Here is a 27,795-nt window from a genome sequence, read left to right on the forward strand (position 1 = left end):
TTAGAATAACATATTTACATAGACTCTAAAGATTCAAAAACCATTTAGACATATTGTAAGTGACCGTATTTTTTACTAGTGGTGGACAAAACACAGAAAAATTTGCAATAAAAAGAGGAAGGCCCAATAGATATAACTCAGCTCTGTTCAGCCTGCTTTGTCTGTGAAACTCTTTTGTGTTTTTTTCCAAACAAAATGTGCACATTGTGTGAATTTGAAAAAGGCAGCTGCAGCCTGCAGGTGACCTTTAACTAGGTACACAATAGAAAGTCTGGCCACGATTTCTGCTCCGTCCCAGAAGACAGTGCCAGGTAATCGTGTCCTTGCTGCTCCAATTTGAAGTTAAGGATAGGATTGAGGCCTTTGAGTTATAAGACTAAAGCCCAGGCAAGAACTCACAGTATGAAAGCTAAACCCCATCTAGCTTTTGATTTAGTCAAACTTGAATTTTTCATTTTTGCAACTCAGATCGAGTCACACTGTTTGAGTCTGCATCCTCACGTCTGGCTGTGGCACAATAAAATCCAGACTGAAAGTTTCCAGTCTCACAGTCTCAGGCTTGTTAAACACAAAGTAATCTATCTTCTCAGTTTACGACCATGTTTTGAATCCCTTTTTCTTTTTTTAGTTTTGACAGTTCAATTGTTTCTGCAGTGGCACTTGCGCGCCTAACCGGTGCAGTGTATAATTCCTTTCTCCCACAGAAGTCCTGGATTACTTTCACCTACAAACTTAAAATGTGCTTTATGAACAATTTAAAAAGGGATAAAAAACCTCTCACAGAGGCACATGTAAACACAAACAAATGAGTGCACTTTTAAGATTACCATCACTAGTTTAATATAATACTTCAGAGGTGCAATGGCAGCCACAGAGTAAGAAGATGCTGCTATTTTCAGCACAGTCTTCAGATGTAGGGTGAAGCAGAATAGACTGCTGTGGGTCTGCACTCTATCATTGTCAAATCACTGTCGAGCTATCCACAATGCCATAAATAGATAATGTCAGTATATACATTTCAAAATAAAACATTACTTCAATGAGAAACAAAGTACAAACAGCTATTAGATAAAAGATATGTAGCGCCTAAGGAATAGGGTGCCAGAAATGTAGAAGAAATAATTAATATGATTACAAAACCAACCAACCTTGGATATCCAGGATTACTAATAACCAAATTCTTCATAGTTTTTCATCACAAATATCTTCTAACCTGACTGACAGTGATGCTAATGAGTAATGTTATGGGATCGCTTCCCTGAATTAAAATTCCATACGGTATGTCTTCTAAGGTATATCTAATATATATGTAGAGAGACTTAATACTTATATATACATAACTGATGCTTCCGCTGTCTTCTGCCTTCACGCTGCTGATGGGCGACAGGGGGTGGTGCAAGGGGAGTGGATTGGGATCGGGCTAATGGGAGCTTCTTCACTGCCATCCTTATCGCGCATTGTCCAAAACTTGAGGGAGAATGCAGCGATTATAAAGCAACGAACGGATTCTGCGCTCTGCAGCTTTTGTTCACAACTTGTCCCACAACAGGTAACCTCACTAAGGAAAAGACTTTCGAATCGGTTTCATACAGCTTTTGTTGTATCCTAGTCTACTTTTTACCCCCACGTTATCAGCGTGCAACATCCTGCAACTGCTATTGCCCTGGCAACCAGCCCTCCTCTCCATCATTCTCTGGCGCTTCACCCCTCACCATCAGAGGCAGGCTCCGAGGGAAGCCAAAATCTGCCGCTTACGCTCGCCCTCCAAGTGGAAGTGGACCCTTTTGTTCACTGGCGTCAGTTCAAATCTCTTTGCTTTTTTACTTATCTCAGGTTCATGTGTCGGAAGTGTTTTCTCTCAGCATCAAAATGCCCGTGAGACGCGGTCATGTTGCGCTCCAGAACACTTACTTGGATACTATCATCAGGAAATTCGACGAGCAAAGTAAGTGCACATGAAATTAGTTTCAGTTATGCGTCTGTGCTGCTGTTGAGGTCCGAACAAAGGGTGTGATATTTAGATTCCAAACGTTTTACAAAATACATATTTAGTTTTCCCATTTTAAACATTTGGACTGGTTTTTGCTGCGATGGTTTAGCTCGCAAATGCTTTAAATAAATCCGAAAGAGATGGCAGAGACGGGCGAACTCTAATTTACGCTGAATTAATTACCGTACATTCTCTATTTTAAAAGGGATAAGTGTGCTCTTTGTCTATGGGAAAAGTGTTTCTGACAGCTAGTTCATCAGTAGGAGTGGTAGCTTGTATTTATTTCAGAGCTGTTAGTGTATCCAGTTAAATCTTGTTGGTATAGTTTTGTTTGCTTTATTTTTCACACGTCTGTGTTTGTTTGTCGGTCAGTCTCATTGCTTGAACAACTGTTTACAACTTGCATAGTTCCCATTTCTGTATAGCTGTATATCTCAGATTTCTGTAAAGTTATTTATTTCATATTCTGTATAGTTTTTCATATTTATATCCTGTTCATAGCCTGTACATAGCCTGTACTCACTACAGCCTGTACATACTTATAGTTATAGAATATTCACAACATCATACCGTGTACATTATAACATACCTTAATAGACCCATTTCTGTAATATACTTACATATCTATACCATTGCTAATATATATTGTAATATATCTATATCACTAAAGCACTTCTGGATGGATGCAAACTGCATTTTGTTGCCCTGTACCTGTGCATGTGCAATGACAATAAAGTTGAATTCTATTCTATTCTATTCTATTGAACAGATGGTAGAAGGACAGGCTTTTTATATTATAATAAATTAACACATCTTATCTTATCTGTATCAGTAATGCTGACAGAACCCAGCTGCTGCTTTTATGTTTGCGGGGTTGTTGCACCTGCATGTGAGTTTGTTTGTGAGAGCTCACCTTATGACTTACATTGTGTTCCATTAGCTCACATGTTCCAATGGCTGGAAGAAGAGACCACCTCTCACTTATTGGAGAGGAAAAAATCCCTTTCCCTGAAACCACAAAGGCCTCTGATAGAACACATATGTTGCTGTCTTCTTTTGACCTGACCATTATTTGTATGCAGTTTTACCTTCATCCATTTTCTGTACTTAACACTTATTACATGAGCCTGTAAATCTTTGTTAATGCTACTTTAGTTTAAAAACAAAAACACTGACAGACACCATGCCACATTATATCTCATGTGCCATAATCAGTACATTTCCTCACCACTAGCAGCGTGTTGACACAGGACTGAAAATAACCCTGCCATCCTGATTAGATACTGACCATAGATGGAGAAATAGTTGATTGCTGACAACTCTCAGTCTGTTTTAGTATGATCAGCTCTAGGACCAGTAATGCTTGAATCTCCCAATATCCCCTAAGAAACCCGTATTATGTAATGCCTCTACTGTATCCCAAAAAGGTGTATGTGTGTGCACGCGCAGTCTACATACACGTGCACGATAAGGTGAGTGCACGTGCCACAGTGGTGCTGCTTAGCAACGGTGTGACGATCAGTGTTTTTGCTTTGAGCCCCAGATAATGACTTTGGACAGAATGTGCTTTTCCACTCTAAGAGCTCACCCGTTTATATCAAAAAGAGGGGCCAAGAGAAGAGTCCCCTGCTCTCATCTGTGTGGGCAGGAAACAGCTGTTTAACCCAGTTTCACCAGCGTGTAATAAAAAGGCCAATGAGAGGCGACAGAGGTTATGTATGTACTTTTCATTCAGATCGTTCAACTCCTCCATTAGCAGCCTTCGAACAAAACTGCCCCAATTCCCTGTCATGCAGCATTTTTGGGACAGTGGGTGTTTCTGTTGCCACGAACAGTATCATTCATTTCATCGGTACTAGGCACTGAAGGACATATGAGCTTGGAGTTACTGTTAGGGATGTTTCTGAAAGCAGGGTGACTCTGAGAGACTCAGAATCAAAGCTCTGACTGACCAGGAAGAACCATTATTGTTGTAACTGACACTGTACAGCCACAGTGTTTCCCCCATGATGAAAGATCACTGATGGTGGTGGTCAACGCCCCAGTGAGTGTCATTAGCTGATGAGAAGTCCAGCAGCTACCATGCAGTTAGAGATTTGATCTCAACTTTAATGGCATTATTTTATTTTATTATTTTGTCGCACTGTCACATGTTTATCTTATTATGAAATTTCAATGTAAAATGATCTTAATATTGTGTTTTCATGAACAAAACTATTTCAAATGTAGGCTAGGTGTTACATTCACAAGTACTGACCTTCTTAAAAGACAGACTGGCAACATTTTTAATACAAATCAAAGCTGGTGGCAAAAATATCAACTGTACAGTGATTGTACTTTTAAGATATGAAAACTCTTTGATAAACAATGTAAATCTGGAAATGTAATATTTTTACTGTTTAGGTAGCCTTGCTAAACAAATAAAATATATTCATAGGCAAGTGGCTGATACCAATGTAATGATGTAATTAAAAAATGTCAGATACACAGGCTCCAAAACCTGTAGATTCCCATAAGTTACCTGGCGCCATGTGCTATACTCCAAATACCCTTATGCTGAAGTGCCCACCTGCTCCTTTTCAATCCCTTGGGAGGAATTGTGACGCTAATAACATTAGCACCATGGAAAAGTAGACTTCATTAGTTCCACTTCAGCTGATTGTCATGCCTAGAGGAGGAAGAACAGACTTTGTGGGCCGTGAAGTCAATGCGTATCCACAACAGTCTGTACTTCAGCATCTTTAAATCAAATTAAATCTTAAACAGTGTAAACAGTTTAATTGTCAGCATTAACAAACTATCTCTTTCAATCTTTCAGTGACAGGCATAAGTGCAATCACTGGAATCAGGCGTCATTACCCTCTGCGAAGTATAAGGCTAATTTAGTTGGTGAGATAGTCATGGCTAAGCTTAATTTATGAACCTCTATGCAGTATATTATTTCTCCTTTAATGAGCAGAAAGTTTATTAATATTTATAAGCAAGAAATTGGCTTTATCAGTGTTGCTTCTAACCCAGCTTTAATGGGCGGTCGTTGTACTGCCACATGGATATCTTGCCTTTATAAATTGTCAACTGACACTGTGTTCCTCCCTTCAGATCGCAAGTTTATTATTGCCAATGCCCAGATGAAGAACTGTGGCATCATCTACTGCAATGAAGGCTTCTGCCAGATGTTTGGTTTTACCAGAGCAGAGATCATGCAGCAGCCCTGTACCTGCCAGTTCTTGGTGGGTCCTGGCACAATGAAGAGTTCCCTGGCCCAGCTGGGACAGGCCCTGCTTGGGTCTGAGGAGCGCAAAGTGGAGATCCTGTACTACTCTAAGGAAGGTAAGACACGCGAAAAACAAAAACAAGACAACGGAGCTGGAGGAAAAATGACTGGAGTAAGCCCATTTATAGCTCGAAACCTCATGAAAAGAGTCTTCTGGCTGTCACAAGATTTGGCCTGCTGACAGCTTGATTGTTATCAGAACAGTCCAAATAATCCTCCATATGTTCAACTAGTTTATCATTTATCTTCTGACAAGAAACCTTGTTACAGAGATCTTAATCCAGAATGTTACCTCAGTCCACCAGCCATTCGATTGGATCTGTTTTAAAACATCCTTCCTGCTTTCCAAGACTAGTCCTTTCATTTTGATAATTCATCATGATAAATGTCTGGATCTGATGCACAAAGATGATTTTCATGTGAATAATTTTTGCAATCAAAACAAGTAGATAGTAAAAGATCGTCTCCCTTTAAGTTTGTGTAGTTCAGGAGATTCTTTATTCATCTCAGACCACTATGTTTGGCAGGTATCCGAGTTTAGCTGCTATCTTTTGCTGGACTCCCATTGATCTTGCGAATCCGTCACCATGGCCAGATTATGCTTTTATATTTAGGCTTATATTTAGGCAGGCAGACTCAGCGTCTTAATCACTTCTTCAAACCTGCTTCTTTTGGTGTAGCCTTAATTCCTACTTGCCTGTATTCTCATCAGTCCTATGCATGATTCTCTGCACATCGTTTACTTTTATTTTTAAAGTTTAATTTCCTGTTTATTCCAAGTTATTTGGGATGCCAGTGAAACACTGTCCTCTGCCGAGGTCTGTGTTTAACCTCCATCATCTCTTTTTCTTTATCATCTTTTTCTGGCACAAAGGAACTGAGGTAGACACACATGAGTGAGCATGAGTTAGACAATGACAGTTACCGACTATAAACCATACATTTACTGTCTACATTTATACAAGGACATTCATAGTACATGTCTGTTATAACTTTTGCCATTTGGGCATGAGGAGCGGAGTTTAGAGTGCTGTTGTCATGGGAATGGGATTGTGTGCCAGATCAAATCCACTAAGCATCCATTTGTTTTGTTCCCCTGCTTCCCACTGTGCTCCCAGGCTGAACAGACCGGGGAAAAAAATCTGAACATGTGATTGCAATGTGATTCAGAACAAGACTACAGCGCTCACAGGTCGATTTTTTTTCTTAACCTCCAAACAAAATCTCTGTTCAAGGTCTTTCAGGGTGAATGTATGAATGGAAGTGAATGCATGCACTGTGTGTGTGTGTGTGTTTGTCCGTTCTGCCCTCTCTCCTGTTTCTATTTTTGGAGCTCACTGATTGTGAAGTGAAGTCAGACCTGACAGAAGTATTGCTCATTTAGCCTTTTTTTTTTAGCTTCCACAGTTTTTGAAACGATTCCTTTCTTTCTTTCTCCTTTGCTCATATTGCTTTCTCCTGTGTGACCTCCCTTAGAAACATAACCTCGTTAAACTAGGCCAGCCTTCAGCTGATCACATTTTAGAAGTAACTTCTAGGTTACCAACAGGGGGTGTAGCTCAGTGGTAGAGCATTTGACTGCAGATCAAGAGGTCCCTGGTTCAAGTCCGGGTGCCCCCTGTATAGCTGCTGTTTCTTATCTTTTGTGTCAATAGGGACCTGCAGACCCTGCCTTGTGGGAATCGTTCCAGTAAAAAATGAAGAAGGCCTTGTGATCATGTTCATCCTTGACTTCCAGGAGCTCATCGATCCCTCCCACAAGAAGACTGCTCTCAGACAGAGAATCACCCAAGGATGGGCCTATTGTAAAGCCTTTCACACTGCATACTGCATGTTTTGTTTGTGTTTCAAATTTATAGAAGCTAAACATTTTTCTGTCTTTCTCTTTTCCTGTGAATTCTGCAACTGTAAATATAAATTAGAAATTAATGTGTGTAATTAGTCTTGATTTTCTCATCATATTGGTCAGAATGTGTACTACTGTCTTACCTTAGCAGAAAAGTTGGATATTTTAAAGCAGAAAAGTTGAATTGAATACATTTTGAACTTCGATAACAAGTGAGCTGAAGATAAAGTTTTCTCTTTAGGCCAGAATCGCAGGCTGAAGATGAGGCTGCCGGTGCTGCGATCCATGCGACGACCTTCACTCTCAAAAGATCAGTTTGAAGGAGTGGTAGTAGACTACCTGCAGGTGAATAACACATGCATGCAGTGCAGTCCATTTACATGAATGCATGCTTTGCATTTTGCTGGAATACATAAACACATCTGGCAGTGGAAAAAAATCTGTACAAAGATAATACGTCATACTGTGACTCCTAGGCATGACATTTGCAATGATACAATTTTAAAACTTACTGACATATTATGCCTGCAATGCTTCTACTGTTCTTCAATCATGCATGAAGAGCACTAATCAAAATGTTCTACACACTATAGTAACAACAAAGTCTTTGATTTGCCTTTCAAGTGCTATATATACAATTTTAGTTTTATATGCAGTTCAAATAGTTAAATACGAACCACCTTAAATAGCAGAGAGATGTTTTTGAAGCAGAAGTTCTTGTTTCTCAGCCCAAAAAGACACCAAATGGAAGAATAAGGGGGAAAAGCAACTGGTCTGTTTATCTTTCTCTTCTTAGAATTTTCCTTTACTTGTGTTTAGAGTTCTCTCTTTTGATGAATGGCACCTTGTATGAAAGTATTTCCTGCCAGTATCCTTACCTGACACTGGAACTGTACTGAATCAGATAAATTGACATGTTGGGACTGTTTTACATTTACGTGCTGGCGGGGAGGTGACATTCCTCTCTGTTTCAGAACAGCATTTGTGAAGTGTGAAATATTACAACGTTTTTAAGAAAACATTTAGAAGAGAAAAAAAGCATTTCAAGCCAAAAACCAGCAGATATGGTGTGTAATTATTTGTTTGAACTATAAAGAGACGCATGGCCTTCATTTACGTAATATTCAAAGTAGCTTGTGCCTTATTGCCCTTCCTTGACAGCCAAACAGCGAGGAAGTCCCTCTGAAAGAGTTTCGGATCCCATCTAAGGAAAGCTGTATGCAGTCTGAGACGGAGGCTCTGATAGAACAGGACATGGATCCCCCATCGCCGGCAGCTCAGCCCTCCACCAAACGACGCTCCCTTCTGACAGATCGACTGGACCCCATGCATGCCTTCCCCCGAGGGACATTACCTCGAAGTTGCTCGAGGGACAGTGTTCGGAGCCTCCGACGTGCCTCGTCACTGGATGACATCGATGGCATGAGGGCAGAATGGAACAGTCGGCCTGGAGACCCCCGGACTAACAGCAGTGAGTGTCTGATGGGGCATCTCAGAGGGAAACTAAAGCTGTGAATAAAATATAGAATTAGTAAGAGTATCATCAGGTTATCGTTGCTGTATTTGTGTCTCAAAGAAACTATGAAGTCTTTACAATGCATATTTTTTTATGATGTTAGTGGAATTTAATGTGTGTTTAACTTTTTTTCAGGTTAACCTTCTGACAGGAATATAAAGCAGCATCCTAATAAATTAAATCACACAAAGCACTTTTCACAGCTGGTTTCTCTGACTAACTCAGAAAATGACACAGAATGCAGTTCAAATTTTTTTCTTCATTAGCCTTTTATTCTGTTAAAAAAACCCTGCTTTGAGACATAAATTTGCCTTTGTTGTTATTGCCACTTTGGTTTGCATACAAACAAACATTTTCACTGTGAGATCTGCTGGAAGGTTTGCTGGTATTAAAGGGATCTCTAACAAGTCGTGTCTATTATTTGTTATTTTAGGATACAGTAGGATCTCAGACTTGAAACAAGCTTGCAGTGGTGGCAAACATGTTGACAGATGAGGTCAGGCAGGATGTTCACAGATGACATTGTGATCTGTAGAAAAATTAATGGCGGGAGAAGCAAGACAGAATACATGTGCGTAAATAAGAGGAAGACAGATGTATCAGTGAAGATGCAAGGAGCAAATGAGTTTAAATACCTGGGGTCAAAAATCCAAAGCAGCAGACAGTGGACAAGAGAGTAGAAGAAGAGAGAGCAGGCAGGGTGGAGCAGGTGGAGAAAAAAGTCAAAGGTGATTTGTGACAGAGGATGCTAGCAAGGTTCACAAGATGGTAGTGAGAAATGCTGTGATGTGTGGTTTGAAGATGGTGACACTAACAAAAGACAGAAGGTGAAGCTGGAGGTGGCAGAGCTGAAGATATTAAGAATTTCATTGGGAGTGAGCAGAAAGGACAGGATTAGAAATGGGTACAGCAGAAGAACATCTCAGGGTGAGTGTTTTTGGAAAACCTAATTAAAGAGGCAAGACTGAGATGATCTGAATATGTGCAAAGAATGGTTAGGGGAGGAGGAGGAGGAGGGCTGTGTATTGGACAAAGGATGTTGTATATGGAGTTACGAGGCAGGAGGAAAGGAGTAAGACAACAGAAATGATTCATGGATGCCATTAAAGAGGACATGGAGGCAGATGATCAGCTGTAGCAACCCCTAAAGGGAGTAGCTGAAAAAAGAAAAGGAAGTTTATATCAGATTAGAAAGTGAGGTGACACATCAAATCATTAGTATTATCAAGTTAAATGCAGTTGAATTAAATGTTTAGTAGCTTAAAATGTCCTTGGCATATCCTAAAACACATAAATGCAAACTAATCAGAATCAAAACTGATTTTTTTCAGCTGAGCTGTAACAGCTTTCAACAGATTTCTCACCAGTTCGGCACTTGTCAGGTTGTTGATGTCAGATTGTTGCTCTGATATTTATAACACAGAGAGCGTCCCTCTGTGCAGCTGCCTAATAAAAATTCCAGTAGAGACACAATAATCAATTCTTCTGTCAGTGATTGGGTTTGTGTTAAAATTGCTCATCACTGCACATCTATTAACCTCCGCTCTCAGGGGAAATACTTCATGAGGAAACGTTTTCTTTTGTACAGGTTCCAATCATACTCTTCCCGTTTTCTATTCAATCTACTCTTCCACAGATTTTTTTTTTTACTTGACTGCTGATGCTGTTGTTTTGTGTTGTAGATCTCAAGCCCAATACTCTGAACTCCACTTCAGACTCAGACCTTATGAGACATCGAACCATAGGCCGCATCCCACAGGTTACCCTCACGTTCGGCTCTGACCGAATGAGACCGCCTTCCCCAACTGAGATTGAAATCATTGCACCCAGCAAGATTAAAGACCGAACGCAGAACGTCACAGAGAAGGTCACTCAGGTCACACAGGTAAGCTGCTCTTTACCATCTCAAGAGAAAAAAGGGAGAATAAATGCCTGTTTTCTTTGCACTTTACTCATCTTCACTCATTTTATGTCATCACCAGGGTCTTAAATTTCCATTTCACATTGCTGGCTGCATATATATTTTCTTATTCAGTAATTGGCTACATCAACCAAATTGCTGTCTGATCTTTAAGAGGCAAAATTGCCAGAAATTACTTGCTTCTCACCTGTGAGATTGGCCAAATTGTTAAATGACTGTAATAACAAGGGACCAGCGTTCCTTTCTTCCCTTTGTTTGGTTAATACACAACAGCAGATATGTCTGCAGCCGCTGAACAGCAATCAGTGGTAGGAAACACTAAAAGGAAGAAAATGTTCACAATTACAATACTTATGTCCTAGAAAAGGAATCAGTGACACAGACTTCGGCTGGTAGAATTGGTTCTTGTATCATCTTCTGCTTGGAAAATGTTGTGTTAAACTACTGCATTTTTTTTTATTGTTTTAAGCTAATACAAGGAACAGCAATAAATAACTGAGTAATTAATATTTTCAGGTGTATTTGTAGCTGTTTTTGGCTCTTCCTGAGAGAGAAATTTATAATGTTTCTAACTGGAAAAAAAGAAATATGATCATTAACATCATATTTCTGTCAGATAGTTCAGTCAAAGGTGTCTATAAATGGTACATGCTTCAGGGTGACTGAAGACGCGAGACATCCGAACTCACAGGGTGAAAGCGTGAACGAATAATCTCACCTGAGGTGTGACATCTATGGCACCAGCAGCAAAACACATTCATCAGCCACCTGTCATCACACCACGGTGTCTCTGTGTATATTTTGGCAAACTGCCTCACAAGAGTGAAAGAAGGACCACAATGGAAAATACCTTAAAATAACCAAGAAGGGAAACCGTTATTTCCAGTAAAATACAGTTAGGTCGATAATTTCTTTTTTTGCAGTTTTGCCGCTATACACGACAAGTGATTTAAAATCAAACGATGAGTACATGTGATTGAAGTGCACAGTTTCAGCTTTGATTCAAGGGTTTTTTACAAAAGTACAGGATAAATTATTTATTATTAGCAGTCATTTTTATACACAGTCCCCCAATTTCAGAAGCTTAAAATTAAATGAACTGCTGGCTCACAGGCAGTTTCATGGTGAGGTCAGGCCTGAGCCCATGTAAACAAATGCAGCAGACATAATATTTGAAGCTGATTCAAAAACCTCACTTGATGCTTTATAGCTTTGCACTTGAATTACATTTGATAGTTTTAAAATTCACTGTGGTGACGTCATATGTTAGTAAGTAACATGAACAATGATTAAGAAAAGCAGTTTATAGATGCCAAAATATTTTTTAAATGCATTATTATTTGTACAGCAGTATGTCATGTTTTCTAGTAGTAATAATTAAATTATTAAAATTACTATAATTATTAAATATTTTTAATAGATTTGATGAAGGTCTCATGCCGCACTAGACACGCTGCACAGCAGGTTGCTGCCATTAGTAAGTATAAATGGATCTACAAATGTTACATTGAACATAAGAAAAAATGATAAAGCTTTTCTTTATGACTGTAACAATGCAAAGGCCTGTTTGCTCAGGTATAAAGCAGAAAATAAGGCAATGCTGGGCTCCCTAAGTGCATCACATTAACCGGTTTATCTGAGAGGCTTTCAGGATGGTCAGTTGAGCCTCTTTTCAGCCAAACTGACCAAAGAAGGGTTTTTGTTTGTGTCCCATTTATCTTTTTTTTTTTTTTTTTTGGAGTGGCTGGTTTGTTATTTTAGCAGGATATCAGATATAGGAGCTATGGGTTCACTATGAGGTGTTTTGTAAGCTATTTACATGGTTCATGACTTGTAACATTTTACAAGATTTTAATTATCTGATTCATTAAAGTCTTTAAAATTTAGAGCGTCAGCTGATTTAATATACAGTATGATTTTTTTTTAAATCTGGGTTAATGATTCATCTATTAGTTCCTCCCCAAATATATATATAATCCAGGCTATAAAACTACACACAGTAACTCACAGTAAGTGATTTGATTACATTTGGTTGCAGTTCACCCCAATTGAATCTGCCTCTGGGCATTTAAGCGACCATGACTCGGTTAATCTTTGTGAAGTTTATTAAATTACTTAGAAAGTTTAATAAACATTTCAGTACGGATACCACCTTTTAGGAGATGTTAGTTGTGCATTTGCACAGTGCTGTGACCTCATGTGACTGCATTGTGACTGAATGTTGCTGCTGTGGTGGTGGTGAGATATTGCTTCTTTGCACTGGGAGTGATTGTGGTATTGACAGCCAGCTCTGACTCTATATGCAAGCAACGTAGCTTCTGTGGTCCTGGAAAAAGTGACTGCACAAACAGAAGACCTCTCGAAAAGCCTGGCTGAACACTTCATCTGTTATCTTGGCTTAGCTGACGTCATGAACAAGATTAGTTAGAAAGTAAGCGTTCCTCTGTTTAACCACACAGACAGAGTTTGTCTGCTTGTCAGGGAGGTTTGTTTTAGTCTTGTTTTGTTTTTGTTGGAAGGTAGAAGGTAAAAATAAAAATAAAGATTAATAAATCTCTTTGGTATGCCACTTGCTGGCAGACCACACACCGTCTTAGATGTTTAGTTGTTTTTAGATTGATAAAGTGCTTTGATGAAGATTATACAACATTAAATAAACTCAAAGCATTTCCATCCATCCATCCATTGCTGCTGCTTTATTTACAATTAATTAAATCTATTCCTGTTTTGTTTTTTGATATTCTATGAATGTGAAAACATATTTCTTTTTCAAATATATAACAATGCACAAAACATTTTAACCTACTTTGTTGAAAATTGTCAGAGTTTGTGCACCTGAGGTTTCAGGTGTTTCCCTTCCTGGTCACCACTCATGTACACAACTTAAATACATATGAACCATAACAGTAAAATCTCTCCTAACTACATGACTGTTCAATCCTTTTAGGGTTAAATTCTATAAACACAAAGGTCAAGCATCCAAATAAAGAAAATATGTCTGTGTCTTATAGAAATATAAACTTTTTCTTCAACATTCAAAAATGAAAAAAAAAAAAGGTTTCATTAATTGCACATGCAAATGGAAGTTATTTCCAAATTTCTGTGTAGTCATATTGCTGTGTTTTCTTTATGTAATGTCAGTACATGAAGAATGCCTGGATGTATGTAGGGCTCACAGCTGCCTGTGAGTGTGGAGAGGAGTCCTGCTGGTTAGCTGGATTTATGAAAGGGAGCGAGACTATTGAGCGGCACTCGTGGCTTGACGTTGCCAGTGACCTTGGCCCCTGGAACTAATGGAAGTGGAGGGCAGTGGGCTTGGTCTCTGTGCCTCTGTCAGACACTAAATCACAACTGCGTGTTGTTACCGCTGTGAGTTTTTGTCCGGTTAAACCAACTTGCTTGAGTATCATAATGTTGAGTTCAGAGACAAGAAGGTCAGGCTAACGTCACAGTAATCACGGCTGCTGCCATGTGAACTGTAGCAGTGGTCTTTTACTGACTGTGAGTTTTCTACAGGTACTGTAATAAATAGTAAAGCACATGTTGCCTTTCTCTGTGGCCCCAGTTTCATTATGCATAGAATGTTTTCTTTATGCTGCCCTTATAATTGAATTTCGATTGGCAAGTTAAAAAAAGAGGCATGATGGTTGTCATTGATCTTTGTTCATATTGATTTGTCTGCATAACACAAAGCACACTGCGATTGATTATAGACTGTGGCTTGTTAAAGACAGATAACTGTACAAGAGCCTCAGCACACTGTAACTAGTACTGTGTGTCGGTGTGTATGTGGCGCCCCCTGGCGTTGACTGATCTTGCAACAGGGCAACTTGGAGATAGTTGCAGCTTTAACTGAGTGTGGCTCTGTTTTTTGCAGGTTTGCACAGCTATTTTTTTTAGTATTTGTCTCCATGAATGTGTGTGTACAGGTTGATAACATGCTCGTTTGAGATCTGATTGAACTCTGAAGCAGTCACACCCAAATAACGCGTGCTTCTAAAAAACAACATCCTCACAAGGCGTCTTAGAGACTAGGCAGTTAAAAATGTGTAAATATATTTTCCAAATATCAGGGTTGAATATGAGGTTATTTGAGTTTTTTAATGGAATTTATTAGTTCATTTACAAGACTTTGCAAAAAATATTTTTTAAAAAGAATTACATTAATTCAGAGGGGAGAAAAGACAGGGCAATGTTACCGTAAACCTTTATTTTTTGAAAATATAATAAAAGTGATTGGAAGGTTATTCACAAAATGACAAGACCTCACATACACTACATTAATTCAGATAATAATTTGCATATGCAAAAATACTAAACAAAACCAAAACAGCAAACACGCACAATGTATTTGCATTCACAAACAATTCACGCAAATGCTTTTATAATTATTTCCGCAGCAACTGACAATAAATCTCACCTCCTATAAAGATTGTATAGAGCTAAAGGGAAATTTTACTTCAGTCAAGAGCTTAAAATTTATTTAGCTGTTTAGCTTTTTATTGTCAGGCCAAACACAACCACCTTTGATTTTTTTTCTCCAGTAATTACTACTTGTTGAGCATCACACAGGAGGCAGGTACCATCATCCATCACTTTTTATGTGCTTGAAAGAGGATCCCATGATGAGGGCAGGGCTACAATCAGGGAGGAAGAGCGAGAGGAGCAGAAGGGAGGGAGACACAGACTGACGGACAGAGTTCCCGTCTCCCTCTCTCTTTCTCTTAGTCGTAGTCTTGTCCTGCTTTTTACCCTGTGGTGTGTGTTTCAGCATGAGCGTCAAGCAGAAACTTCAGCCTGTGAGTACAGCCTTACTGGGTCTTTCATGCTCTCTGCAGTTACCCTCAAAACTCCATTTCTTTTTCAGCTCCACATTCCTGTTTGTTAGCTGCCAGTGTTCCTTTCCCTGTTCTTCCTCACCCCATCTTTAGTCGTCTTCCACCTCAAACTTCCAGCTCACTGAATATTTCTCCACGAGTTAGAAATGATCACTTGACTCAAGTTAAGCTGATGACATGTCAAAGTGACGTAACTTCACAGAGATTACACGAGAACTGTGCAGAGTTAGAGCACTTTCAAATTTACTGAGGGGTTTTTAAGCTGAAAATAAATGCTACTTTCATGTCTGCATTCTATTAATGTGATATTCACATCCTAAAGGCTTAATTTTATCTTTACTTATTTTTTATAGATACTATTTAAACTTTGAACTAAAATATTTAAAATGTTTTGTGCTTTGCATTGTTGCTTTATCCACAGTTGTCATATTATTATGAATATTTTATATTTCTGCTCTGAATACCTTAGAAGAAGCACTTTCATATATATATTTATATCTATATGCATGTCTCTCACTTTTTCTCTCTCTTCATATATTTATATATATATATATGCTGGATTATTACTATTATATGATATATATTTTTTAAATCGTGTTCTCTGATTACAGCTCTGCTGACTTTTAAATCTAGTACAGCTTGAAATGTATCAGCTTGATCTCTTCCCATGATGACTTTAAAGTCAGAGTAGCAACAGAGAGTTGTAGCGTGCAAATTAGAGGTGCCTGTCGTTGTCTGGTCATCATTATCATTAAACAGAGCTGTGGTGGACATCAATAACGTAACATTTCTTGGATGAGTGAACCTTTGCTCATGTGTTTACATTCTCATTACTGTGTTGTCTCTTCACATCTGTTCAGCTCCTGTGGTTAGTTGCTTACACACAAAAGGTTGTCACAGTTTGTTGTCCTAGATGGAGAATTCAATAAATTCTGTGCACTTTCTTCCATTTACATCTGTTTTCCAAACTGAACGCTGTCTTGTTGGTCGTAAACCCAAATTATGAAGCAAGTGAAGCAGCCAACATCCCTTTACTGGAAATATTATCGAAACCTTGGTTATTCCCAATGACCATCTTTTTTTATATATAGTACTCTGTCTTGAGAAAAAGTTTACTTTGACTATTTATGGACACTGCTTTCATTCAAGCTGGGAAAGTGGAAGGGAAATGCATTTTTGAGGAGACTTTTTTTCCCTCAACGAACAAAAAAGTCTAAATATATATTACATTTTGCAAGGGAAGATGGGTTTACTGGTTTCTTGTACCAATATGTGACAAATTAAAGGAAAAACTCTCGACTTGTGGAGATCCAAGGGCCCTGTTTTGTTGTTGGGACATTTTTCTGGGTGCACTTCTCCCCTTGGATGGATAGCTCATGTATCAATCAATGCAATGTTCTTCTGAGTCATCAGATTTATCCTGTGGTGAAACATTTCTAGCTCGAATTAAGAGAAAAGAGAGAGATCTTTTCAAGCTTTACAGTGTCATCTCCATCAGTAGGAGGGGAGGGATCACTTAATAGTTAAATATAAATAAGATGCACATCATATGTCATGGCCTTCACAGTCCCATATGTATCCATCTATCAGCTGGATACATATGGGAGATCTTTGGCCACAGGGTTACACCACATTCTCTTCATCAAAACACCAGATAAGAAGCTGTTTTGGTGAATATGGTTCATTCCCTGCAGTGGGCTTCAGGACTTGAGCTATAGCACACCAAAAGCTTTTCCCTTTTAATTTCTCACTGATCTGTGTGCTTGCCATACAAGTTCAGCTTCTTTTGTCATGATGACTATCAACATAATTATGCAAACTGAAATGTAAATGACGGTCTAACCGCCAAAGGGTTTGTAAGGACAAGAAGGACATGGAAACCCAACAGCATGTACAGCAGTTTAGCGCTCTGTGGTTCATGTAGATGTGAATGTCAGTTATAGTGCATTAAAAGAATAAAGCACTTTGATTTCTGCAAAGCCAGTTTGGCCAAATAGAGCTGACCTTTCCATTAACAGAAATTACCTAAAATCACTCCTCTGCATGAAGCCCAGTCGATGCCAGCACTTATTCCAGTCTGAAATTGATCAGATCGCTGGCAGAAAGGGTCACGTGGCAATCACGTGGTGCAGCGGAGGCAGGTGAGGCTGCAGTGGACTCTCTAAAAAGGACAGTGATTTGGCTCGGTTAAGTGCATTTGAAGAGAGGATAGAAGAAGGCAGGAGCTGGGATGTGTGTTCATGGCAGTCATCAGCAAACATATTTATCTGGAAGAAAGTGATGAAGGAAGGGAGATGGGGAAGAAGGCAGGTGGGGCTGCAGAGAGTTTGGAGAAGCCTCCTCTGCTGCTGTGGACGCCAGGATGAGAACCTGGACATGGAAGCTCTTATTGTTGTACCGGTCAGTGGATCTTACTCATCACTGATTCAGTCACTGGTAATTTTCTGATTTGTGTTGGTCTGCATGTAAATGGTACTCGACATATGAGTGGATTTGTGTTTTGCTCTTTTCTGCCACCCTGAAAGAAGAGTCCAGAGTTGTTTTTTAACCTCTTGCTGTTTTAGAATATTAGGTTTAGAATATTTTGAGCAATGCACCATTTATTATAAATTAAAGCCGTGTTCATGATGAAGTTCATCATCTGAGGTGGCATGGCACTATCAAAGGACATGCTGGGCTTTACTTTAAGGGTGCAGTGGGGTGTGGTTAATGTAAAAGTATCCCAGTGTCTATCTATTTATCACAGTACTGCTACACCTTATGGATTTTTGCAGCTTGTATTGTAAATACTTGAGATGGCACTAACAGTAATTATGAAAACTACAGTTATTCTTGGGCTCTTGGGCTCTCGTGCACCATGTTTCCTGCAATAAATTCTGCTTGTTTTTCAGTTTCCCCAACCTTCGTCTTACTTGGTCAGCAACAGCTACCAGACTGTTTTAACATACACTCTTTTAACTCTCTCTTTAATTCTTTTAAGGCACTATCAGTATGTTGGAATTTTTAAAAAATGACTGAAATTAGTTTTGGCTGTTTTGTAAAGAACATCATTTTCATTTTAACTAAGAAAATTGAAATTTCTTATTAAATATTGCTTTATGGATAAAACCTGAAAATTGTTAAATTCTAATAATTAAACCGCAGTGAAAGCTGTTTAAATGATAACTTAAGATGCTGACTTACAGACCAAAAACATTTCACATTTTTATGTCAGAATTAAGTTATTGTTTTTGAATAAGGATAGTTGTTTGCTTTGTGAGAACTGTGCACTTACTTCCTTTACTCTCATCTCAGACATTAGCTAATGTACACGCCTCCCCCTTTTTCTTGTTTTAATTATATGCTTCATAAAGTACTCTATATAGTATTTATATTATACTTTCTGGCTATGGGCCTTGATCTTTCCTCCATTATTAATAACCTCCTCTGTATCCCATTGGCCTCTTATCAGGTGTTATCCCTCGGAGCTGACGTGCTGCCAGAGTACAAGCTCCAGGCCCCGCGCATCCACAAATGGACCATCCTTCACTACAGCCCCTTCAAAGCAGTATGGGACTGGGTCATCCTGCTGCTGGTCATCTACACGGCCATCTTCACGCCATATTCTGCTGCCTTCCTTCTCAATGAAGCGGAAGAAGAAACACAGAGAAGAATCTGCGGCTACACCTGCAACCCACTCAATGTGGTGGACCTTGTGGTGGACGTCATGTTCATCGTGGACATCCTCATCAACTTCAGAACCACCTATGTGAACCATAACGACGAGGTGGTCAGCCACCCGGGACGCATCGCGCAGCACTACTTCAAGGGCTGGTTCCTGATCGATATAGTTGCTGCCATCCCCTTTGACCTGCTCATATTTCGCTCTGGGTCTGAGGAGGTGAGAAAGCTATCGGAATATCACTTTGTGTTTCAGACAAAAGATTAAATGAAAAGTCTCCTTTTATAGCCTTTATGTGTAACAGATTTTTACAGTTTTGCAGTAAAACTGGAAAATTACTCAAAACACAACTTTTTTATTAAAGTCAAATACAGAAAGTCCCAAAATACAACCAACTAGGACATAAAACAGGTAACTCGGGAACAGACTAGGGTGGATAAGTAGACACGCTGACAAACGCTGTAAGGGAGCAGCAATCACAGAGGGCAATCAGGGGAAATGGAAACAGCAGGAAAGTGAGGCATATCCAAGATAATGATATACAAGAAGCAAAACAAAGCATGTAAAAAATAAGAGGCACAACACTGACACACACAGCAGCCTGGCACAGAGAAATATGAAGGAAAGCTAGGAAAATAAACCAAAATACAAGACTTATGTTTAAATAGCAAACTCTCAGCCTTAACAGAAACTGCCATCAGAAGTAGCCTCCAAACCCTGGCATTATCAAAAAACAAATACCAATCAAAACTCAACTAAATAAACAAGTATACTAAACTCAAAATGCATGAACAACCCCCCCAGCGCCATGGCACTGCTGTTATGAGTGGCAGCTCTTGGCCTTTTAACTCTTACTAAGTGAACCAACTAACGCGCCTGTGCTTTTTGTGCTACAAATGTAGCTATATTTGGTTTGGAGAAACTTTTATCTGTGATGTCCTTTTCCTTTTACCAGTTTATGTAAAATTGATATTTTTATAATACTATGATGGAGTAATTATTGCAGGATAGCTGGAAGCATTATGGACAAATTAGAAGTGTTTATATGCGTTTTAAGAAGATGGAAAACCCGCTGAGTTACACATGGTAAATGTCCAGTCTGCTAATAGCACTAACATTAAATCTTCTCTGTCTTCAACAGCCTCAAACAACCACTCTTATTGGACTACTGAAGACGGCCAGACTTCTGAGGCTGGTGCGAGTGGCCAGGAAGTTGGATCGTTACTCAGAATATGGAGCTGCTGTTCTTTTCCTCCTTATGTGCACCTTTGCCCTCATTGCTCACTGGCTGGCCTGTATCTGGTACGCCATCGGTAATGTGGAGCGTCATGGCTCTGCCCGCATCGGTGGCATGAAGATTGGTTGGCTGGACAATTTGGCCGACCAGATTGGGAAATACTATAATGACAGTGACCCAGCCTCTGGCCCTTCAATCAAAGACAAGTATGTTACAGCCTTGTACTTCACCTTCAGCAGCCTGACTAGTGTGGGCTTTGGCAACGTCTCACCCAACACCAACCCAGAGAAGATCTTCTCCATCTGTGTCATGCTAATCGGCTGTGAGTAGAAAGGAAAAGGATCAGAAACATGCAACACTTCAGACTTCGAATCATTGAAGTAGAATCCAGAATATTTTGCTCTAACTCTGAAGCTCATCTTAGAAACTCTGGAGTAATTCAATTCTTCTTGCATATATTCAGTCACTTAGGTGATATTTCCTCATTTTAATATGAGGAAAATTACAAAGATAATGTCAAACAAATCAGCAAGTTCAAGGAGAATCATGTCAAAATATTAGGTCAGTCACTGTTTGTTAGCTGGTAAAATAAGTCCTCCAAGATCTTACCTGTTTTTATGAGAACAACTTGTACTGTTTACATAAATCCAGTACATCCTGAGCATACATACAGCCTTTGCTAACCTATTTTTTGATGGTACAGAGATAGACAGGAGAAATATAATCAAATTTATCACAACCCCAGGAGTAAATTGTTTCTGCCTTCTGTTCCATGCAGCTTTGATGTATGCCAGTATATTCGGAAACGTATCAGCCATCATTCAGAGACTTTACTCAGGCACGGCCCGCTACCACACCCAGATGCTGCGGGTCAAGGAGTTCATACGTTTCCATCAGATCCCAGGAGGTCTGAGACAAAGGCTGGAGGAGTACTTCCAACATGCCTGGTCCTACACAAACGGCATCGACATGAATGCTGTAAGGAAATGAAAAAACTTTGACTGCTGCCTTCCCCTTATGAGCATGCTTTCAAAGTGCAAACGTCAATGTGCACATTCAAAGCATCTAACTGAAGTACAAATAATGTGTTACAATTTATAGAAACACTTGCTGTCCTCAAGTTCTCAAACCAGTTTTTCTGCATGTCCAGTGTTTGACCTACACTGGCTGCTTGCCGTATTCTATGCTGCTGCAATGGCCCAGTTTTTGTGTGGTGATCTTTTAATGTCATGTAGTTCTTAAAAGTAGTAATAAGTACAAATCCAGGCTTTTTTTGATGCACTTGCTCCCAGAAAAAAAAGTTTTCGTAATATTAAAATAAAACCTTTATAACACATTTTATTTCAAACGTTTTCAGAGACTTTTAGGGGCATCTTTGTGTTCATGGGGGTATAGCTCAGTGGTAGAGCATTTGACTGCAGATCAAGAGGTCCCCAGTTCAACTCTGGGTGCCCCCTCTTCATTTACAGACATTCATTGTTTCCGGTGTCTCATAGAGAGACCCACTTTTCAGATGTGATGTGCGTCATGTTGCTGGTTGGGACATCCCTGCTAACCAGAGCGCAAGAGCAGAATCAGTGCCTGCCAATTCAATGAGGGAATAGCTTATCAATTGTAGCTCTCATCCTGCATGCATCAATCTGATACTCTGCTCCCCTCCAGACCTTTTTCATGTGCTTTCACGTTACTTCTTTTTTTATGTTACAGAAGCTTAAAAAAGAAACATAATATGAAGACAAAGTTAGATTTCCTGTGTCCCATTTGTTTCTTCCTGCAGGTTTTAAAGGGTTTCCCTGAGTGTCTGCAAGCTGATATCTGCCTTCATTTGAACCGCAGCTTGTTGCAGAACTGCAAAGCTTTTCGAGGTGCTAACAAAGGCTGCCTGCGGGCTCTGGCCATGCGATTTAAGACCACCCACGCTCCGCCGGGTGACACCCTAGTCCACAGTGGGGATATTCTCACTGCCCTATACTTCATTTCCAGGGGTTCTATAGAGATCCTCAGGGACGATGTGGTGGTGGCCATACTGGGTGAGCTGCAAGTTGCTAATAAAGAGCTTTTTATTATTACTTGTTAACACTTTAAGAAAAATCATTTCATTTTCCATTTAGTTAAAATAATTATGACCAGAATACAATTTTCAAGGTTAAACAAAAAAATTCACCTATTTTTGGGCAAAACCAGTTTAATTTGTTTATATTTATCTGATTATGAAATGTTTTTTAGCTGTTTTATTTTGCAGTCCTGTTTGTTTTCCACTCACTTGTTCTTTCTCTTCCTGCAAAGTCACAGCCAGAACTGACATTGGCCCTTAGTTCACATCAGCACACACTTGTGTGTGTGTGTGTGTGTGTGTGTGTGTGTGTGTGTGTGTGTGTGTGTGTGTGTGTGTGTTGTGTGGCCAGAGGTGTTTGGGCACAGCTCCACTTTCATTCCACAGTGATTGATCATCAATAGAGCCAGCACTGGCTTATCCAGGCTGCACAGGTCACATCTTTGTGGCTGTACTGCTGTGGATCAGGTCACTGTGGTGCATTCTTTTTTAATAATGCATTAAACATTAAACAAGAAAATAAATAAATAAAAGAACTGACATTACCCTGTTATTGCTTATACAAGGATGGGCTTGCCTAATTGAATTTTCCACTACTTTTGCTGTGATGTATGTAGGAAAGAATGACATCTTTGGTGAACCCATCAATCTGTACGAGAGGTCAGGGAAATCCAGCGCTGATGTCAGGGCTTTGACATACTGTGATCTTCACAAGATCCTGAGGGACGACCTTCTGGAAGTGCTAGACATGTATCCTGATTTTTCCAACATGTTCTGGAACAATTTGGAGATCACCTTCAACTTGAGAGACGTGAGTGCCACCAGGGGGCGTTGTTACACAGCATCCTGCTTGTGATTAGAGTTTAGAGTCATAGATTTATGTCTCAAGATCTATTCTGTTAGTAAAAACGTAGCAAATCAACTGAGATGTTGTCATCATGACATCATAAACATGCTAAAACTGCATTTTCTGCCCCGGTTTTAATCGGTCCCCTATGCCTTTCCTCTCTGTGATGAGTGTAACTTTGTGTGGGGTCACGCTTTTCTTTTAATTTCTTTTAAGGGTTAGGGCAGAAATACCTGCCTTTCTCTTTTGGAAACAGGAACTTCCAGTTTGCTGATCTCTAGTGCTGTCAAGAAGATAAACTAGAACCATGTCTATCATTTCAAAGTAAATGAATCTATTACATTTTCCAAAATGCTCCCATATGACTTCATGACGTTGTTATTTCTTGTTATTTATAACTAATATTTATAACAGTACAATAAATAGAATAGAATTGCCCTTTATTGTCATTGCATGTGTACAATGAAATTGTGATCAAACATGTATAAATTGTCCATTAAAGACATTTCTTTTCATATATTACTCTGTCAGTCCTGAAATAATCACAGTGGCTAACTGGAGCCTTCCTGGTTTCTGAGTGTGGTGCCGTTTCAACTTAAAACTAAACGGTTTGGAAAAGCACTTAATGTGAGGGCCCTCCAGACAAACATGTAAATATAGGCAAAGTGTGCAGGAGGGTTTAGAGGCAGTATTGAAACTGGGGCATTTGAACAACACACTCAGTAAGCATTGTGCCACAGCGCTACAAGTGGTTACCAGTATCAGAGGTAATCTTAAGTGGTAAAATCATAAAGATCTCACCTAGATTTCTAAATATACTGATGGAAAAGGTGCTGTATGTTTCTTTTAAGCAGGAGATGTGGTTTGTAATTTTGAATTACTGAAGCTGATCTGTATCAGGTAGATAGAATAAACCAGACAACCCCAGGCAGGGACTCTGAATGTGGCTATCGTCTGACGAGGCATCGGAGAAGCTCACTGCGTCGGAGAAACAGGCCAGGTGAGTAAGGGACGCGGTCTAACGCCAAATGCTCCTGTATCAACTTATTGTCTTATTCCTATCTGAGCTGTGACTCTGTGTGGACAGACGGGATGGATCGTGAAGACTCTTACCCAGATCAGTCACGTTCGATGTCAAACCACCACCGGGGAACAATGGCAGGATCTCATTGGGAAGACCTCTGCAGCAGTGCTAGTATATGTTCACAGTCTAGTGATGAGGAAATGAAGCCCATAGGACACAGCAAAGGGGAGTTGTACCCCCATGCGGGTGATACCAGAGACTATCCATCCGCAGTAGTCAACCTTCTGCCTCACAGTGGACCTTCAGCTGGACTCGGCCCGCCTGTAGACCTTGGAGGACCTCCATACTCAGGTAAAATCCACTTAAAACACTTTTGGAGGCACAGAGAACACAAAAACTCCACAAATGTAAATTTTTTATTCCATTTTAATTTGCTTTTTTTGGTTTGAATGCAGCACTGATAGATAAATAAAAAATAACTGTGGAGTAATACATTCGCATATTTTAACAAACATTTTTTCAAGAAATGATTGTTCTTTTACTTTTGCACAGCAGCAACCCCTATCAACATGCCAGGCCTGTATAGCTACTGGCCAGACCGCAGAGCAAGTCAGTTTTCAGACAGCCAGAGGCGGCCATCCTCAGTAAGGGCGAGTTTTCACCCTTCACCCTGTGCTGAAGATCGGCCCAGTGAGCTAGAGTCTCGATTGGAGCTGCTTCAGTCACAATTAAACCGGTAAGCTAGACTTATGTTGTTTTAGAATTAAAGAAATAAACAAAAAGGGGGCACCCGGATTTGAACCGGGGACCTCTTGATCTGCAGTCAAATGCTCTACCACTGAGCTATACCCCCGGTGCAGAGGCCCCTGGGAGGTGGATGCATTTGTCACTGTTGTCCCAAGGCAGTGTTTGCATTTCAGCTCCACCCTTTCTGTGTTTGCATATCAGTTTCCAGCTGAGTGCTTACTACATGGGGCTATTTTGCATGTGTGTGAGAGAAAAGGAGGAGTAAGAACAAAATAAACAGAGATAAGAAAGGGTCAGGGGTGAGACTGAAAATGTCCATCATGTATGTTTTCTTTTAACTGCCTGCCTGCTTCCACGTGAATGATCGTGATGATTCTATAGCGACAGATAGAGAAAAGTGTGTTAACACTCATAATGCTTTATAGAAGTGTTCTGACCAGGATCAAATCATAGAAATCAAAGAAAAAATGTGTGAAAGAGTCTTGAAGCCATATATCTTTATCTTCTTGTCTTGTCCAGACTGGAGACCCGTATGACTGCAGACATTAATGTGATCCTGCAGCTCCTTCAGAGACAGATGGCTCTGGTGCCTCCGGCCTACAGCGCTGTGTCCCCCAGCCCTCACCCACCTCATCCCACCACACTGTACAGCACGGGCACACCCACAATCCACACCGTCCCTCCAAAGCAGCCACCACAGATCGACAGCACTGCCTCATTACTCCAGGTGCTTTACTTATCATATGCTATGTGCAATAAGATTGCTCCTCTATAGTCATTACTTTTTTTGACACTTTTGCCAGAAAAACTATTTAAGCAATTCAATTCAGTTCATCAGAGTTGAAAAAGAAAACAAGAACTTAAGACATCCATAATCCTGAAAGGAAAAAGAATAACAGAGATATCTGATAAATCTACAAGTCGAACGATGATTGTTATCTCCAGGTTTCAAGATAACAGACTGCCTTTTCGCCCCAATCATCATTTATGTCTTGCATTATCTGTAGCAAGAGATCAGTTAATGCAGGATCTTTCTTCCTTGCTTTTGGATTCAGAGCACTTTTTTTGAGCCCAAAACATCCATAATATTAAACTATTTTTTAAAATTAGACTCTAAAAAAGATTCTGACCTTTGTGTCCCGCAGAACATCAGTCAGGCCGTTTATTTAATATAATTAAATTATACACTACATACATCTAATCTTGTATGAACTAATACTTCTCTGTCTTTCCAGAGTCCAGACTCTGACTGCAAGCACAAATCCAAGGATTCCCTGTCCAGCGGGATCCATCTAACTGTGGCATCAGATGACACCATGTCCATGTCACCAGAGGCAGACCGACCACATCTACCCTCTGTCGACCTCACTCCTCCTCAGATCTTCTGCTCTGGAGACCAAGAGCCTTCGGGACTTCTGTGCGGCATCCAGCGCTTCCCCTCTCTCCCGGAGCACCTGGAGATCTCCACAGAAATGCAGGAGATCCAGAGGCATGTGTCTGATCCTGTCCTGCCGGGCAGCTAGAAGAGCTATCACTGACCCTCACACCCTACAGCCTGGTACTTTGGACAGTACAGCCATATTTTCCCCACATCGGTACTTCCTTCCCATTTAAACTTCCTCTCCTGTTCAGATGCTGCTGTGGAGCGTGGGATGCCTTGCCTTTCACATCACAGAGGGTACACAGTGTCTCGAGTTTCTCAAGCACAGACCGAACAATGCCCTCAAGGCTGCTGTAGTTTTGTGCTCCAGCATCCCATCACTCCCAAAGTCCTGTGCAGTAAAGAGCAGGATGGTGCACTGACATCTACAGGACATGCCAAGCAGTCACTGGATCTCAAAGCTACACCAACCGCTCCTACATGGAGGCGTCCTTGAAGAGAAGTGAAATGACAAGAAAGAATTAAGAGGTTTCACGTTTGAAGAATTATCTGCAGTCACTTTGTGTAAGAATTGCACATTTAGATTTGAACATAGAAAACTATAATCAGCTATTTGGAAATGAAATTATTTTCATATTGCAAATATTTATAGGTACATTCAGGACCATGCACTTAGTAAATGTAACAACTGTGAGTGGTTTAGGTTCAGTGTTTTGTCGTTGTTGTGTATGTTTAAAAATATCAAAAAGTCGTACAATAACTGTCTCACACACCGTGAAGGATGACGATTTATGGCAGACGTAGGAGAAAGCGTCGTTTTCATCTCATATTTCCTGTTGCAGCATTTTGATGTGAATGAAAACGTGTCAAGCGTGTCATGAGAAAATATTAGAATATACACAATGAAGCAGCACAGAACAAAACAAAAAACGCCAAAGTTTCATGTACATTTAAATATAGCTCTTACAGTTTTGTTTTTGGTCACGAATGCTTTGATTGCTCCCGTTTCTGTGTTTGTTTATCCGCTCACCTCAGACGTGTGTCGACTATTTCTCAAAGCAGCGTGGTCACACGGTGTCGTAACGCTCCTGATGTGTTTATCTGAAAGTGCCAACAATGAAGGACTTGTTCTCTCAGTTATTTTGACTCGCAGTGGACAAACCGCACCCTGGACGCACGTAAAGGGAAATCAGCTTAGTGGCAATTGAAGTGGATGGTAACTGTCAATCGCATACAGGCGCAGAGACGACGTCTAAATGTGCGCCGAGATGATCTCTCAGTTTCAGCCACGGGGTGAATGTAATGACCTATTAAGCATTTATAATTCTGTGAAAGGCTTCTTCAAGCACAGATTCCTGTTATTTGTCTTTTTTAGATTAAAGACACACTGCAAAGTTACTTGCTTTTGTTTTCCAAGTAACTTACCCGAGCGCTGGGATAATAACTGCAATGCCAAATGA

General features: G+C 40.0%; 1 protein-coding gene and 3 non-coding genes across 6 annotated transcripts; 3 read left to right on the forward strand and 1 right to left on the reverse strand.

Moving 5' to 3' along the window:
* The first annotated feature begins 1,423 nt into the window (after positions 1-1,423).
* kcnh6a (potassium voltage-gated channel, subfamily H (eag-related), member 6a) lies at positions 1,424-27,733 on the forward strand. Of its 3 annotated transcripts, XM_085271984.1 has the most exons (18): positions 1,424-1,549; positions 1,834-1,945; positions 5,090-5,320; positions 6,920-7,069; positions 7,352-7,455; positions 8,272-8,581; positions 10,309-10,511; positions 18,837-19,265; positions 20,188-20,605; positions 21,062-21,261; positions 22,061-22,313; positions 22,954-23,147; positions 24,084-24,183; positions 24,271-24,558; positions 24,760-24,943; positions 25,474-25,681; positions 26,190-26,512; positions 26,587-27,733. In XM_085271984.1, exons 1-17 carry the CDS (start codon positions 1,424-1,426, stop codon positions 26,475-26,477), a joined length of 3,798 nt encoding a protein of 1,265 aa, XP_085128110.1. In that variant the 3' UTR covers positions 26,478-26,512; positions 26,587-27,733. The 3 variants fall into 3 exon arrangements, with proteins under 3 accessions (XP_085128110.1, XP_085128109.1, XP_085128111.1); XM_085271983.1 differs by having other exon boundaries at positions 26,190-27,733; XM_085271985.1 differs by having other exon boundaries at positions 1,464-1,945; positions 24,763-24,943; positions 26,190-27,733.
* On the forward strand, positions 6,813-6,884 carry trnac-gca (transfer RNA cysteine (anticodon GCA)). The gene has a single exon. It is a non-coding gene; the product is annotated as a tRNA-Cys (tRNA).
* Positions 21,669-21,740, forward strand: trnac-gca (transfer RNA cysteine (anticodon GCA)). Its single transcript has one exon. It is a non-coding gene; the product is annotated as a tRNA-Cys (tRNA).
* Positions 24,989-25,060, reverse strand: trnac-gca (transfer RNA cysteine (anticodon GCA)). The gene has a single exon. It is a non-coding gene; the product is annotated as a tRNA-Cys (tRNA).
* Positions 27,734-27,795: the final 62 nt, after the last annotated feature.

This window comes from Mchenga conophoros, linkage group LG4 (genome assembly GCF_057382185.1).
Source record: "Mchenga conophoros isolate Kocher_MC1m ecotype Shallow Benthic linkage group LG4, M_conophoros_male_GT1.1, whole genome shotgun sequence".
NCBI lineage: Eukaryota > Metazoa > Chordata > Actinopteri > Cichliformes > Cichlidae > Mchenga > Mchenga conophoros.

Bases quoted from the DNA above. Each gene is read 5' to 3' on its own strand.
- kcnh6a (XM_085271983.1), top strand. From the start codon at position 1,424: ATGGGAGCTTCTTCACTGCCATCCTTATCGCGCATTGTCCAAAACTTG. The intron at 5,321-6,919 runs GTAAGACACGCG...TTGTGTCAATAG, and splicing joins CCTGTACTACTCTAAGGAAG to GGACCTGCAGACCCTGCCTT. The intron at 25,682-26,189 runs GTGCTTTACTTA...CTGTCTTTCCAG, and splicing joins GCACTGCCTCATTACTCCAG to AGTCCAGACTCTGACTGCAA.